We start from the raw sequence: 17,761 nt of genomic DNA, 5'->3' as shown, positions 1-17,761 counted from the left end.
TCATATTCAAATATGGCGCTTATGTCCAGTATCCATAGGCTTAAAACAAAATGCTATGACCACTTTTATTTACAAACAGCTAAAATCTCTGACAGATTCATGCGTCACTTCACAACCTGAATTTGTCTTTAAAGTGCATGCAATAATAAGCAGTTTTACCAAGTGGAATCTTGAATTGTGATAAGATACAGTTTGACCAAACTAATGCCAATTGATCCTACATATCGTCGCTGTCGGGTAGAAACCTTGTGCCTCCATATTTATGTATATTTTGTTAATAAATTAATGCCCTATTAATGCCATATGATAGTGTCGTGCAAAATTGGCAGGAATAGATTATCTACAACTTAAGCTCACAATGTGTCCCATAGTAAAGGAACTGGTTGGAATAACGTGTTCCTTCCACGCGCTATGTCTAACCAGGGAAACTCCCCCCTGTCAGGTGTAAAGGAGCAACTTGGACACTCAAGCATGAAGGAAGCATGAGTTAAGAACGTTGCTCTCCCCAGGTTGGCGGAGGGTGTGTAGAGCCCAGGATCACATTAGATGATTGACACAGGGGTGAAAAATGGGTTACAAAATCGTGGGATAAAAAATATATTTAAACAATGTGTCCCATAGTAAGCTTGTACATCTGCTATTTTTGAAAACATTTAGAAGATGTTCTCATATATTGACGTGCCCAAAATAGAAATGTCAGGTTGAAAGAAGTGTATTTTACCAATTAAAAGTAGTAACAAGAGCTTGTGACTAAATCATTAGTACATTGCATCCATTGGAACACAGGTTATTTTTTCCATTTGCTGAAAAGTAACCGTTTGTTGTTGTGGTTTGTGTTGTTTTTTTGGACATAGGCCTACTAGGTTTCCACCTGACAGCAACAATATTGAACAATGAAAGTATTGTTGCCTAAAAAAGGTGAGGGACCGCAGTATACTGTATGCAAAGCACAACATGGGAGTATGAAAAAAGTCTTGATAAAATGTTTACAAACAAGCTCTGACCTCATTCAATGACCCAATACAGTATTATTCACATTCAGAGAAAAATAAAATAGACAAAGCAGCTAAACACCACGGTGGATCCCGCAGCTCACATTCCACAATGGCAATGTCCCTCAGTGTAACACATTAAGCATCATATGAAAATGATGAGTTTATACTTAAACATATCAAAGTGCCCATTTTTACTAAAATTTCCTGAATTTATTCAATTCATACCAAAAAGAGGAAATGACATGGAGGAAAGAGTCTGTTAAGATTTAGTGGTTGAATTTCTTGTTATCTCCAACACATAAGTTTAACACCAACTAGGCTTGATTTTATTGTTGTTTGTCGTTTGTTATTTTGTTTTACTTTTCCCCCTTCAAGTTTGACAAAAAGAAGTTCCCATTGCACATACTGTAACGCCTTGATTCTTAGATGCAATACCTAAAGGAGGGAAGAAAGCAAGAGAGAGTTATCCAGATTTGTCACCAGGGATGTGATAATGGTCAAGTGGACACGGGAAGTGCACGGACGTGTATGCCGTACAGTTGTCCCTCAAAAATACATCCACTTTCATCTGTCATCCTCTTTGGGGAAGTCCAGAGATCCCAAGCTTCCAAACCCAAGCCGAGCACTTTCCACATCAAAAACATCCATCTCTCTCTCTTGGCGTTCAAACAGGTGCTTGATCCTTTCGGTGCGTTCCTTCTGGAGTGAGGCTAGTTCCTCTTCAATCTGTTATTTAAAAAGATCATGTGATATTATGGCATTTTTAAAGGAGCACTTCAACCTTTTTTAACCGACCCTCCCACCCTGACAAGCACTTGGAATTGTAGGATTAGAGGCATATATATTTTTAGTTATTTCTTGTTGTGAAAATAGCTGATCTACATGCTCACAATGGCGAGGTGTTGTGAACATGCAGATACATTGACAAAGTAGACAATCTAATCTCTCGATGTGTGAGTGAAAAAAGGACGGGGCCTAGGGTGTGGACCCCTGGGAGACCCCGGTCAGTATAAATATCTGCGGTTAAAGTGGTTAATGTTATACTGTAGTAACACTTCACAGTCAATCTTAAACCCACCTTCTGCTCAAGGTGGGCTCTACGTATGGACACCTTCTGCTCAAGTTTCTGCTGTTCTCGCTCATGTTGGCTCTCCATCTGTGACTTGGTTTTGCTCTGGTAGGCGTCCAGGAGCTCCATCTCTTGTTGCAGCTGCTGCTTCAGCGCTTGACATTCTGTTTCCTGTTCGGCATCTAAACGCATCTGAAGACCAGGCAAGAGAGAGGCAGTTACAAAAACATTAAATGCAAGGTTACATTGGGACACATTTATCAACTTTTATACAGACAATTATTAAAATAATTAAAGTACTGAATTTAAAAACATTTAACTGCTAAAACACTGATTCACTCAACTCACGATATGATTAGAACCACGATATTAGGTTCACAATACGATTTATCACAATATTCTAAACACTAAATTATTTTCCAGACAAATGACCAAAAGAAGGATTTTTTGTCTCTTACACAAATCCTGTATTGTCTTCTTTTTCTTTGACTATATTGTTTGTTTTCAATACTGTAGCAAATGACCGGAAACTTTTTTATATATCTCAAATCCTCAAATCCATGTATGTAACATACTGTATGTATCACGATACACTTTAAATTGCCACCAGTTTATATCGATATATATTGATATACGATATATCATTAGTACATGCCTACTATATACACTTGTTGAACGGGGTCTCCCAGGGCTCTATACTTTTCCCTATAGGCCTACACCAAATCTCTCTCTCTCTCTCTCTCTCTTTTCAAATGTTTGTCTATTTTCACTGCATATTTGGCTGTAATGGCATGCCTTTAGGATTAATGTGGTTAATAATCATGAGGAAAACAAGTAAAATGCCTTGGTGACAGTGATACTGACATGGTCAATGTTGGCATAGAGAGAAGGCAAACCAGCTTTAAAATACAGTTCAACATACAGCTTTACATACAGAATATACTATGTTATCGCTACATATGAAAACATTCAGTCATTAAGCCTGTTGAACAGAATAGCATAGCACAGTTAGAATACAGTCGTAAGGGAGATTGTAGTGATGGATGCACAGTAGATAGCCTATTAGTTGAGTGGATCAGGAGATAGTTTTAGAGAATAAAATGCAGTAATGAATTTGAGCATAATTGAATGCTCAAAAGTGTCAATAGCCCTGATGTTTTACAGGGCTGCATAGATTTGAGTGGTATAATAAATAAAATAAACAGTACAACAGTACAAAGAGCCGAGATTGTGTGAGAATACCAAAGGCCTCATGCCTGAGATACAGTGTACCTGGTTTTGCCGTGCTGCACACTGGAAATAGCTGATCTACCACCTCAGACCTCACAACATAACGATGTTGAACATGATACAAATAAATCCACGTGTGTGTGTGTGTGTGTGTGTGTGTGTGTGTGTGTGTGTGTGTGTGTGTGTGTGTGTGTGCGCCCCTTTTATGCCCATACGTATATGGAGTACCCTGATGCCATAGACAGGCTTCCATTTTTTTTTTTTTATGTTCGTCTATAATGACATGCCCAAAATAGGGACGCCAGTTTGAAAGTAGTTAAAGACAGAAGAGAAATCCACAGAGAGGAAACTGTAGAATTTATTTCAGCCATACCAACAGCACCCAAATTATTGGTAAGGTCTGCTGCTAATAAGTGCGCTTGTGATGTACAGACTGAACGTGGGGGATGAGTTACTTACTAATCTGACTGCTTTTGAATTTCTTGACTGGTAACACTTGATCCTATTATGCTAGAATGTACAGGGTGTGGTAAGGAAACAGTAGAGAGAGCGAGAGAGAGAGAGACGGCAAGGGAATGTAGAGACTTTGACAGCATAAATAATCTCAGTTTCCCTACATTATTTGTTTTAGTATACTGCTAAATTAAATAAATTGTGACTTTTTTTCCCCGCTACTGTCAACTTGTACAGACTTCGATAACAAGGCGCATCAAGTTCCTCGTACCGCTTGTGATGCCATCATTTCGTTGATGCTCTGCTCATACTGCTCAGCCAGTATAGCCAGCTTGCGTGTCTGCTCCTCTTTCAGGGTCTTCAGGATGATCTTGTGATCGCCTTTCGGAGAAACTTCCAGCTGGTGGTTCCTCAGAGCTTTGTACTGCTTATTTTGCACCTTGCATGTGTCCTGGAATTGTTTCTTAATCTGCATCTCCAGTGTCTACAGAGGGTTAAAACGGAACAGAAATACATTTGAAAGATAATTCCTGTTTAATACTAAATTTACATGGATTGTTTGGCCTAACAGAGAAATTGTATAGTATCTGCTTGTGCAAAATACATGAACCTAAACTAGTCTTGGGCTGAAAATGATGATACATTGACCACATAAAAGGATTTTATGTTTGGGACCACATGATATGAAATTACAACACAAACATTAAAGTTGGAGTGGAAGATTTTTTTCCACCCTAAAACATGATCATTAGGTATTATTATATATATAAGGGGAAGAACTTTTTCCAAAAAATGTAGAGTATTTGTTAAAATCATGCTTTTATGTGGGCACGCCCACCAGTTCATTAAGTATGCCTGGTGGGTGGTGATGGGTGGTGATCCACCTGAACTAAAGCTGCACCCACAGCTGTAGTTGTATGATAATGGGGGAGGGGTTAGGGGAGGGGCTGATAGTGTGGTGTCACTATATTACTGTTTATTTCATTGGCCCGTTTGACTGTCAAGGGTTCAGCCTCCAGGAAGAAACCCCAAATACAAAGTTAATACACCATTGCACATAAAAACAACTCCAGGGTGTCTAATGAAGTACTGTCACCTCATAGACACATGAAAAACTGGAAGAATGCAAAACTTGTGGCACCTTTAATGATAAAGGATGCTGATCATTAATGCCTTCTGTCAATAATATTTCTACAAGACCAGACTGGGACACTTATTGTGGGGGTTATAGAGTGATTCAAGTTTACAGCCAAAACGTATTCAGCAGCGGTGCTCAAAAGGTAAGTACCGTAAGTAAGTAAGTAAGTAAGTAAGTAAGTAAATTTTATTTATAGAGCACTTTTCAAAACAAAGTTACAAAGAGCTGTACAGTAAAAACAACAATATAAACAATCAAGTTAAAACAGGCACAAAGGCACAAAGGAGCAAACACAACAAAGAGTAAGAGCAGAAACATAACTTGACAACAGTGATAGTCAAACTAAAAGTAAATGTTTACAAGATAAAATGTAACCTAAATAAATTAGTTTTTGACTTGGACTTTAAACCTTCAACATTTTTAATTGATAGGGGTAGGGCGTTCCACAGTGTGGGAGCAACCACTGCAAAGGACCGGCCCCCCTTGGTTTTCAATTTTGTCACCGGAATATTCAGGAGGCCTTTATCAGAGGACCTGAGGGGTCTTACATTTGGTTTTGCCACCAATAAGTCTGTAATATAGACTGGGGCTAGATCACGATCTACCAAGGTGTGCCGGTAGACCATATGACATGCCCCTAAAAATATATAATAAAAAAACACATATATTTTTGCATCTCATGTGACTTGATTGAATGGCCCCTGTCAGCTCAAACCCACAATGCAATACTTTGTTTTCAAGAGTGTTTCGCACAATGTCAGTAGCATTACAAAGTTATATAAAAAAAAGCGACGTAAGGGAGTATAATTTGGCGACCATAGCTTTAAGAGCTACCGTCAGGTAGTTGTTCATTTGTTAATTCACATCCCGGCCTTCACAGTTATGTGTCCCTGAGCAAGACCCTTAACCCCTAACCCGCTTCCCCCCTCAAGCGCTCTTCATGACGATGGGAGCAGTCCTCAGCCGGGTGCAGCTGCGACTAAATTCCTCCTGTGGGATTAGTAAGGTCTGCAAATCAAAAATAAAATAAATGTAGCATAAACAAAAGGTCCACATACCTTGAGATTCCTGGGCTGCTGCCGCTGCTCCAGGGTGTGTTTTCTGTGCAGTTCTCTCTGTCGTCTACCATTGTACTCCTCCTGGTTTTCCAACTCTGTCTGGTGCTGCATTCGGATAAGCTCCATGCGTAGCCTCTGCAGCATATGTAGCTGTCTACGCTCCAGGTCCTGTGTGGACTCATCCTGCCGGATCATCAGGGCATGTTCCATCTCCTTCTGGGTCCTCTTCTTGTTCAGCTCCTGAGACATGATCTTTATTTAATGCTTTTTTCAATGACAAACACACATAGGTCTACACATCGTAGGCTCACACAGCTTTCCATCAGATGTTGCTTGTGGTAGGATATTTGTATCAATCAACCATGATCATGTTCCAGGGAATCAATCAGTCAATTGTATCAATTTGTATAATTTGCTTTGCTTGATTTGAACGCTGCTTTTGCGTTTCCTCGAGTTTGAGGTTCTCTTTGACCACAGTCTTGTTGGCCTGCACAGAAAGAATATGGTTCCATTCAAGACAGATTCCAGTTTCTTCCAGTCAGTCAACAGAAAGGTTCCTCAAGATGCACTCTTTATGTCGCTTTTACATGCTTCCACTTGGTAATTTTACCCATACATTTGGTGTTCACTTTTACTCATACGCAGATGATACAACTTCATATTAAAACATTCTACTGTACATAATACGTTAAAAGACAGAGAAAGGAACTCTCTAAGCCTTACCCATTTGAACACTATACTTAGTTGACCAGATTCCCAATGGCTATATTAGGTCCCCTCTTGATGTTTGGTCTCCCACACAGAAGACTGGGGTTCCAATCCCAGCTAGGACATGACACTTGCAGATCGCAGCTTAATATACAATTTAAAAATCAGACCAGTCTGAAGCGAGTGGTGCAACAGCACCCCCTATTGGTACTCCAAACATCCAGACATAGGGACATACTGTAGGTTAGGACATAGGGACATTGCTGTTCCTTGGCGTGGCTGCACCACTCAAAAACAACTGAGAATGTGCCCCACTCTTCTCTGCCCCACGCTTTTCTGACAAACCAAAATTGGCATACTAAGCACTTAATGGGCATTTTAAGGTCTGAAATGTGTTACAGGAGATTTCTAAAAATAATACCTTCATTCTATCAACGTCTATAAATCTGTGCCTCAGTAGTTTCAAATAAAGTGTTAATTTAACACTGTGTATACAAATGTAACCACACAGATACAGAAAGTGAATTAAGCTTTACGCAAAACTTTCTTTCAGTGGTCCGTGAAGGTATTGCATGTGGTTCCTGACCATGCAGTAATGTAGGAAGTGAATTTGTTATTGGGAAGTCGGAAGTCAAGAACTTTCACAGAAAAGGGAATTCGAATCTCAAGGGAAAGTGTACCGGATTGCCTGGTAGAGACACCATTATTAAGAAATGTGCCAGGTCTGTAACTCTGAGTGTACAAATGGAACCAAATGCACCCGCAAGGTCCGTTTGGTTCCATTTAAACACTCTGAGTTAAAGGGAAACTTCACCCTTTTTGCAAAAAAATATATGTTAATGTTTAGAAGATTTAGAACACTTTCCTGTGTGTCTTTATGTGTGTAGTATGTGGTTTCTAGATATTTTAGATTTTAGCAGTGAGCGCAGTGTCTCTGATGTCATCGACACTGGGCATTTCCTTCCTGGACTGCAATTCCCATAATGCTTTGGTGCACTGCTCCTCCTTGTGGATAGGGGGAGGGCTGTCTTACTGAGACAACATGTAGTCCAGGAAGGAAGTGATAGTGTCCATGACATCAGAGACACTGGGCTCACTGCTAAAATCTAAAATATCTAAAACCATATATTACACACATAAAGACCCTCTAAACATATATGTTTTTTAAGGGGTCTTTCCAAATAAACATTTGAGAACCACTAGTACTAGTGGACTCCTAATGTGCCATAGAGTCATAGTAAATAATTGTCATACATAGTCTGAAGAAAACCTGGAGACTTGATATTCAGTAAGTGGTCTTACGATCAAAATAAGAACATTATAATGGTGTGTAAAACAGAAAATCCAAAATTTGCCGCAGACAAGACCAAGTCTTTGCCACGGACACGGCTGTCCATGTACGCACATTTTGGTCTCTCATACATGCATCTGATCTCAAAGTTATGGATTGCAGAGCTGTAACACTGAGGATTTGACCGTTTACGCAGATCTGTCCGTTTATTTTTTTTGTTTCAAAGTTAGAAAAGCACATTACCTCTCTCATTTGCTCCTGTTCAAACTCATGCCTCTTGACTACGGTCCGGCGTCTGATGGCCCTGCAGCTCCTGTCATAGACCAGTCTCTGCTGTGCCAGCAAATGGGCCTCATCCTCTGCCTGGGACCGCTGCATTGTCTCTTTGTGCCTGGACAGACGTTCCTGCTTCTCCTCCTTGGGTGTACTAGGGTCTTCGCCCATCTCCTTTAACGCACACGCGCGCACACACAAGCGCGCACACACAAGCGCACACGCACACACACACACACACACACACACACACACACACACACACACACACACACACACACACACACACACACACACACACACACACACACACACACACACGCACACACACGTGTGCACATGTGCACATGCACAACGGTGACAGAAGGTATCTTTGTGTCACATGTGGAAAGTTGAATACAGCCCATCGGGTGCATATTGTTTCAAGTGTATAATTGCTTGATCGTCTTGGGCAGGATGACTAAGGTGATTAGGAGTACTACTAAAGAAACAAACCCATCAAGAATTGTTTGAGGAAATTAGTTTTGTAAATAAATTCACAGACATCATTATAGAGCTGTTCATATAGCATTTGTGTTGTATTTACTTCTTTCATCTTGTCTTTGCAGAGCCTGTACTCCTTTTTCTGGTTGTCTAAGAAGTTAGTTAGCTCCTTCCTCTGCTGGGCAACAATCTGTTGCTGTATCCTCTTTTCCTCAGCTGTAGCTGACTTCATCTGTGAGTGAACATGCAAATATTTCATTAATAACATTATGAATCTGTGTACTATAGATATTCTCATAACATGGCATCACAAATGCAAAACATGTAAAGACTCTGTCTGACTTACACAGTTAAATCCTGAATGTTGTTAATGTATGAATGGACCCGGTCTATTTGTACACAAAAAAGCATTTATTTTCTGTGTATACAGTCAATTACAGCAGGGGTACGAGCTAAATAATTGATAGTTAGGAACCAAATTGACCCTTACAGGTCTGTAACCCCTGGGTCCATTTGGTTCCATTTATATTAGATATGATTTTACAGTGTAGATTGGGGTCCCATGCAGAGTTATCATAATCAAACTGTATAATCGGGTCCTTGAAATGAAAATGGTTGACAATCACTGCATGACAGTGAATCCCATTCCACTCATAGTTGCACCATAGAAGTAAATAAATGAGACATGCTGTTCATGGTCTACCTCTTTGTCTGTCTGAGCGGCGTGCCGTTTGGCCAGTCTCTCCAGTTCAATGTAAGTGTTGTTAGCATGTGTCTCTAATTCTTTCTGCAGCCGGAGCCTGTGCTCATCCATCTCGGCCTTTAGCCTGTTCTCCAGGGCGATCAGCTGCTTCTGGTGCTGCCGCCGCATGCGCTTATACCCAGACATCTGCTCCCGCAGCTCAAAGTCCTGCTCATGCTCCTGGATTTACCTGGTGACCTGCACAAAGAGGAACCAGGAAGTGAGAGGCAGTTACTACCATGCAGGTCAGCGACTGTTTGGCTTTGTGGCCAGAGAAAGTCCATATGCATTAATATAACAATATTATAGGTCTGCTATGTGTGGTGCGTAACACCTGGCCATGTGGAACAAATAATTGAGGCTACTGGTACAGGAATCCTTCTTTCATTAAGAAAATTAGAAGGGTTTTTGGTAATACTGTGTCATTACACAAATTCAATATATCATGTTTTATTAAATTAAAATTGTTATACAGTAACAATGACTAAAATTCTGTGGCGATTTTATAGTATTGTCTATAGTATAATATATCCAATAATATAACTCCATTCAAATAGATTCACTTTAGAGACTAATCCAATTAATATTCTTCATTAAATAATGAATGAACCAACACGTAGTAATTGCTGTAGTTTATTAGTGTATTTGCAACACCAGCCTGTATTTTCTTCCTTTATCATAACTCTCTAGCCTCTGAGTACCCACAGCTGACAAACTGGGCCATATAATATATGGTTGATAAAGATATCAGAAATATTATTTCTGATATCTTTATCAAGAAAGGTTTCATTAAATACCACAATTGGTCTGTGGCACTGTGTTTCTAGCCTATAGTACCATGGGCATTGTGCAGTACTGGAGCACAGAATAATGTAGCCGCGAATCGAGACCTGAGCCTCATCTGCAAGTCTGTATATTCAAGAATAGAAATCTATCAGACATGGAAGCAAACCACTTGAATTTGATGACAAAAAGAAATGATGTCATGTGATAGAATAACACCAGAGGCAGAGATTTATATTGGATACAAGCAAATGCACACAAATAAAAGCAGAGGCAGAGAGGGGAACGGAGGATGGGAGAAAAAAAATGACACCCATTAACAGGATCCGGTTGCCATGACTACTGATGTACAGCTGAGAGGACAGAAAGAGCCTACACCCCCCCCAACCCCCATTTCTTATGCAAACAGCGGGGAGAGAGGGAGCGTGCCTACCAAAGATGCTGATTTGATGGTGGCAATGTGTTCACAGATCTTGCAGTCGAGAGCCCGGCTCTTGTGAGAAGAAGTAGGCCGCAGCTCTGGCCTGGCGTCCCTGTGCACAGCCTCATCCCTCACGCAAGCATGGTCCTGCAGGGGGGGAGGAAATAGAGGAGAGACAGGGGGTGGGTGCTTCCCAGGCCCTCCGCACTCACTGTTACTGCCGTATCTCCATGAATCCAGCACACTTCCTGCTTTAAATGCATCGTTCCCCTTCTTGCCTCTTCTGCTACCGCCTGCAGGTCCTCGCTAAAAAAGAACAGGGCACCGCCGAGCAATTGCAGGCACCATCAAGAGAGCCAGCAAACTGGAGGTAGTCCTTTTCCCTCTGCTGCCGTCCCCAACCCTTGGCTTTAGGTGGCTGAATTATGCAGTGACTATCACTGACAATGAGAGGAGAATAGAAGCGATGTGGAATTAAAAAGAGAGATCACTGCCAGTCTTCTTCTCCATTTCAAAATGCAAGAAATGACTGAATGGAAAAATCCTTTCCCTGTGTTCCCATGATCACACGTGATACCATATCTAGAAATAATTAAATCAAGACCGGCACATCCAAACATATTTTTCCTGTGACTATGTCAGTTGGTGATCCGTTTATATTCCAATCAAATATTTTGTCCTAGATTTAGAGCTCACTGGTTCATGGTGGTTGTTTCTAGTGCCTTCTATTCATCTCTTTCCTCTCGCCGTCTTTCACACTCCCCCTTTCTTTAAAGAGACATGCAGCGATGCTGTAGCAAGAATCACAATTCTATGAGCTCAGAAGTTAGAGATATACAATTTAAAAGAAGTAATTCATACAAAATAAATAATTACCTAATGCAAAAGAAACACACCAGTACAGTATAGGCATGGATGGGCATATGGAATGTAAAACAAGAGTAATGCGCATTCATATACAAACTATACATTATCGTATAAAAATATACAACAAAATGTGTTTTTATGCCTACTGTACAGTATAGTACCTGAACACTATAATGTGGAGTAGTAAACTACAGTGCATCACATCTATAAATGATCTCCAAGAGATGTTTCATTACGGATATATACAATATACTGTCTGACACAGACACGTGAACATACTAAACTAACAAAGTGCAGGCTAAAGATTTATATTAAACCTCAAAACCACAAACAATATTTAGATCACGCCTGGAGGTCATGTTCGTTCTCATATTATTATGACACACTGTATCCTTCATGCACTCTTATGCTTGTGGCTTGATTTGAGTAGAAATATTAAACATAAATAGTATATCGTAATGCGGCACGTTGTGAGCTTGTAGATCAGCTATTTTTGGCAAAGATATTTTGGTGTAAAGTGAAAAAAGAGCGCACCAAGTACAGTTGCAACTCAGGTCCATATAGTTCTATATTTACTCAGAATAGAGGGTTTAAGTAAACAGAAAAGCTATACACCCAGAATCATTTGTAACCGAACCTTCTCGAAACTAACTAGAAAACAGTGCTACTCTGAGCAGTCTTCACCAGGCTGGGTGGCTTTGTTAGTTGTGCAACTTGTGGGTTGTTGGAGGAGATCAGGAGATAGTGTGTTTACAACATTTTCAACTACGATATTTACATTCGTGTCAGTGTCCCCTATTGGCAGAAATCAAAGTGCTTAGGTGCGCAGTCACATGGATAGACACAGTTAACACAAACACACATGGACAGGAGTGAAAACATAGTTTTCATCTCTTAGTAATAGTAAAAAGTTGTAAAGTAATATAGGTAGTATTACCATGATATTTTATTTGTAGGCCTAATCTTATTCAGCCAAATGTTCCATTACTGTCTCATTGTGCAGTACTCAACTCAAACACTGGATGCCACTGTTTTCTTTTGAACAAGTTTGTGTGACTTTTGTACAGTAGAATAGATGACTTATTATCCCCTTGTCCTTGAAGGAGTGTTGCTCCTTCCCTCTTTTCTAGTTTTGATTTAGATTGGATCTCTATGTTTTGAGCAAGGATTGTTGATTTAATAGTACCAAACCCATGTCTAAACGTAACCATACTAACAGTGCCTAAAATGTATTAATTTAAATTAATTAGTTATAAACCAATACCTAAACTTAACCACTTGAACATTAGCCAAAGTCAATATTCAAGGTCACACTGCGTTGTAAAGCAACAGTTGTGAATTGGTCGATTGGCTATTTTGGGCGTATTGAGATTTGGTGTAGATGGAACAGAGCTCTATGGTACAGAGTCAACGCTGCTTCTGCTTACTGCGTCTAGAGAGTTTAACTAAATATAATTAACTAAATCCATATCTAAATTTGTGCAAGACTTACATCCTTTCCAGCATGGCCATCTATAGTGACAACTGTGAACTGGCAAGAAAGTCTAGCACCTGTAGTCATCACATCAAGTTTCAACCCACGCTGGCACAAAGTAGACCAGTGGTTCTCAAGTCAACGTGGGCCGGGGCCGTAAGGATACTGTAATTGGTCCCCCAAATAATTGGCAAAAGTCAAAGTTTGTATTGATTATATAACAATGTTAAAAAAATGTTTTCTTTAGAATCTTTAAAAAAAATATTAACACCACTTAAAAGTGTAGGGAATCATTACAGCAGGACTACAGTGCCATCTTGAGGAAGATCTGTCAAGTACCCTGAAAAGCAAAGTAAAACTAAATAAAAAATAATAAAAACGTAAAAGACAAAGAACAACACACCAAAATAACTCAAATAGGTTTATTTTGATACTGTGCCAGAGTTTACATGAATTTCAGTATATTTAGCTATGATTTATGATAAAACTTGTATTATGTCAATCTAACAAACCTTAATGCAAGACAACTTAATCACAGTTGTTAATGTCAACATAAGTGTTCTGTTAAATATGTATTAGTTTAATAGTTTTACATTGTTTTAAATCCAGTCCAAAAAATAGTACATTTTTACAGGTACCTACGTGAAATAATTATACTTCAGTAATCTACTGTAGTCTATCTACCTTCCCAGATCTAGGCACACTTTCTGGCTGCCACATTCTCACCTATATACCATAGGTGTGTGTATTGCTGTGTTGTGTTCTCTAGTAGTCAACAGATTGACAGAACCTCATTCATACTGCCTCAACACACAGTGAAACATTATCTCAAATGTGATATACGATCTGCTATAGACTTGACATTGATGCAGAATATGAGAATTTAAACTGGATGTCCATGCAGGACACAATAAGCCTTAATGATATTACATTTACAATATTTTCTTATTCTGAGAGTAAGTTGTTTGTGTATACTTGTGACTTTGTGACTGATATGATCGAATCTAATTCGTGATGTAACAGGTCGTATTTGCTTTCATCTATGTCTTTGCTGTTCATATGCATATCACATGACCATTCATTTTGGGATCTTATGATTCCATGACTTATGTTTACAGCCTGTTTATTGGACTATCTGATAACTCTCGCACGATAACGACGCATCAATACAGTATATGTGCATGGTCAGTGTTAAAATACTGACTTGACATTCCAAAGGCAACGATGCATACAGTGTAAAAAGAAAAGAGCAGTGCATTGCCATTACATCACATTGCATTTAGTATGCTGTATTGTTAAAAAATGACATTGTATTGTTACAAATTCACACACACACAAGTCGATTCCACAAATCTATCTAATTGTGAGATACCATACTGTACGTTTCGGTCACTAGGTTAACTTTTCTTCCTCCTGCTTGTGCCTGATCTGAACAGGAATGACAATCTCATTGGTTGGTTGGCTGGTGATTGTCTCAGAGATGGGGGCCTCGACAGACAACACTCCATCAGCAGAGAGGGAGGCGCTGATCTGCTGCAAGTCAACACCGTCTGGCATCCTTTGTAAGAACACACAAAGCAAACGTGCATCAGCAACTCTGGAAACCACCAAGCTGTTCAGACCCTTTTAACCCATTAAGACTACAAACACCTTCTAAACCAGTAGTTCTCAAACTTTCATGATTTAAAAAGAAATGTAAAAAAAATGAATAGGCAACACAAAAGTGTGCATTCTTATTTTGAATTATTGTACGTGTCAGTTTTAGGAGACTTTTAACCATCCCCCTTAGATTCACAGCCATTTTCTGTCCTATGATGTGCTGTGCCCTATACTGTGTAGGTTACTGTTCAACAATGGTGCTGAAATATTTGTTTTGGCATGAATATTTTGTTTTCAAACTAACTAATTTAGTTTTCAATAATTAATTTCAAGACATTATATTAGTTCTGACAACTTACTTATATTTTCGTGTGAAGCACCTTGTAACGGATCCATGCTCATCCTGCCTTTCTTGATGATTTCCTTCAGATAAATGGGGAATTGAAGAAAAAGCTCAACTTTCCAAATTGCAGGACACATATGGTTGGTGGATGCAGCATACATAATATATAGGCCTGAATATAATCTTTGAAGGAAATTATAGGTATAGTTATTTCAAACTTATTCATGTCTAATTAGAAATCAGATTTATTTTGTTGTAGGCCTACCTGATATTTGCAAGTACCCCTCCTTTGTTGCGATTGTAATCTCCTCAGGAGAGAACTGCTTGACGTCCAGGCTGATCTTCCAACTGTCCTGTCCTATAATTTCAGACACTCCTACAGACAGTTGGAGATTCTTGCTGGGCACTTGCTCATTAAATGGTAGAAGAACAGGAGAATGTGTAAAGCCTGGCCAGTTGAATGATGATAGCCTCCCCTTAGCCCAGTCTAACCAGTTCAGATCGCTAGGCTCCAGTAAGGGAGGAAGGCCGAAGTCTTGCTCAAAGATGCGGTTTGGTTGTGTCCAGTTGGGGAAAGGATCCCAGTTCACATTCCTTCGGAAGATTGGACGGCATATTTCTTTGTTTTGATCACCCATATCCAAGGAGTCACCTTATAGTATGTGGCAAAGATGTTGTAACTGCAAAGCCAGTGGTTCCTTTGCACCACCCTGACAAACAAGTCTTAGCTTAGATTAATGACCGAGACAGCACACAAAGCGGCAGCTATGTTATATGTCCTTCCAATGGTTAAGAGTTTCCTGGACAATCCAGCTTTGTGCAGTTGTGATGCATCTTTATATACCCAGCAGATCCACTTTAACACTTATCAAACCGTAAAAATGTCTGTGGGATGAGAATGATCGCAGTGTCATGGGCTGGGTTGTTGTTCTGTTGCCCTGGGACCTAGAGTGGGTAATGTTAATTATCTGTATTTATAACTCAGGGGCGTACATGTCAAGTTGTTTGTGGATGACTCCAACAGCAACAACCAGAGACCTTTTTCACCGATGGCCTCTGCAGTCTTGTCACATACTGGTGCTCTTTGTGTTCTTCATTGTGATCACATCTTTGTGCAAAGTGAGGGAACAGCATGTGCATTCAGTCTGCAGCAGAGTAAACAGCAGGAATATTTATAACATATATTTTAATATAGTGTTTAATATATAGCCGTTCAGTATACTCTGGGAATGATGCTAAATGGAAACTGCAATATGAACTAATAAGCCACTGGAGGACTGAGAATGAAGGGTTCACAGTACACACAGTCATACGACTTCATGTACAATTTCATCAATGTGAGCTGTTGTATTTCTGATATGTGGCACCGTCTCACGATGGAGCATAAATGAGACATAAGTCTGGACCCATTGGAACCTTGCTTGGACAAATAATGAATTGACAGAAATACTGACGCAGTAGAGAGGTAGTGTGAAATTTTGACACAGAGAGCTGCATCTTCATGACCACTGTTCTACATAAGAATGAGACCAAGCTGTCCTACACTAAATCACTGGACCTGTAACAGCCAAAGGGGTCAAATGTACTACACCCATATCGCCAGCTCACTGAGAAGTGATGATCTATGATAGTTATCACATACGTAAGCTGTGTGGAAGCCCATTCCACTCTGGTTATAAGATGACGCAAAGTTCATGAACTGATGTGTAAAAGTTTATTAAAACTTTTAACCTGTGGTCACTATGTTGGTCATGTGAAAAATATAAATAATATTTCAAAGAATTTCAATACAAAAATCTTAAAAATGTTAAAGTATTCATCTAGTAGATCTGCTAGTTTGCCTTTAAAAAAAGAAATAGGGCACAAGTGGTTAAAATATTCCACCCAGTAGTTAAATGCTATTTCTGTCAGACTGATATGCAATTGAAAAAGAGGAAATTATGTGATTGTTGATTATACTTTTCAGTTATAATCTCTAAGTATTTTGTAATGTAATGTAATGTAACACAGAGGCGCACTACAATATTCCTTCTGTTATGTAATGTATCTCTACTGAATTTAGGCATATGTGTCATGAGTTCCAGAATGTTTAATAAACACAAAATACAAAGCATGTGACAGTGAAGCAATAATAGTATACATATAGTACATTGTGGAAGAGGTAGAGCCAAAGTGTCTAATGTCAGTTGTAGCCTATCTGAATTGAGATGGTAAGTGAATTTCAGATGTGTATTAAACACAGCGTGATTTGAGTCTGGCTTATTAGCCAGGCTAGTTCTGTTTCCCAGTGTAATTGGACTGGACCAAGTGAGAATGGCAGGGGGTGGGGAGGGGTTTGGGCCAGTTGCTATTTTGCTAATTTTGTTAATGTAGGAGAATCATTACTGGTGTAGTAGTTCAGGGAGTTTTCATATATTTTATGATAGTTCATGTTATATGATGGATTTGTATATTTATGTATTTGTTTATTAGTTAATCTAGATTCTAGACCCTGACATGGTTAAGTAAAAACTAATTGCTCCAGCTGAGTATAAAAGCTAGGCTGCCAGCAACAAACATTAATTTGGTACTAGGAAGAGAAGCAGGCACCACCATGTCACCTTTGAGAATTCCAATATGTTTATTTGAATTGTGATTTTAAAGGATTGCACAATTAGGCCTACAGTAGGCCTACAATTTATGTAATTACTTTAAAAAAACTGAGTGCAAATAAGCTGCATGCATCAAAGATAAACAATACATGTGTGTGAGGAACACAATAAAATAATAAATGGATTAAGTGTGCCAGAAACACAATAAAAGAGCATATAAAAAGGTAAGAACATAAAAACAAT

The 17,761-nt window shown here is 39.3% G+C and overlaps 2 protein-coding genes across 2 annotated transcripts; both read right to left on the bottom strand.

Annotated features, from left to right (window-relative positions):
* Window positions 1-1,559: 1,559 nt before the first annotated feature.
* On the bottom strand, window positions 1,560-9,587 carry taok3b (TAO kinase 3b; the record flags this gene model as incomplete). Its single annotated transcript, XM_080755817.1, has 7 exons — window positions 1,560-1,721; window positions 2,074-2,256; window positions 4,019-4,231; window positions 5,944-6,183; window positions 8,186-8,389; window positions 8,802-8,930; window positions 9,402-9,587. 7 exons carry the CDS (start codon window positions 9,585-9,587, stop codon window positions 1,560-1,562), a joined length of 1,317 nt encoding a protein of 438 aa, XP_080611943.1.
* A 3,878-nt stretch (window positions 9,588-13,465) lies between these two features.
* LOC308309445 (heat shock protein beta-1-like) lies at window positions 13,466-15,715 on the bottom strand. Its single transcript, XM_080755289.1, has 3 exons — window positions 15,193-15,715; window positions 14,944-15,007; window positions 13,466-14,543 (listed from the first exon to the last, which is right to left on the bottom strand). The coding sequence occupies exons 1-3, from the start codon at window positions 15,563-15,565 to the stop codon at window positions 14,378-14,380; spliced, it is 603 nt and encodes a 200-aa protein (XP_080611415.1). The 5' UTR covers window positions 15,566-15,715; the 3' UTR covers window positions 13,466-14,377.
* Window positions 15,716-17,761: the final 2,046 nt, after the last annotated feature.

Source organism: Protomyctophum bolini, assembly GCF_963924005.1.
Source record: "Protomyctophum bolini genome assembly, chromosome: 22".
Taxonomy (NCBI): domain Eukaryota; kingdom Metazoa; phylum Chordata; class Actinopteri; order Myctophiformes; family Myctophidae; genus Protomyctophum; species Protomyctophum bolini.
Note: the sequence above shows the minus strand (reverse complement) of the source record. Positions and strands in the feature narration are given on the sequence as shown.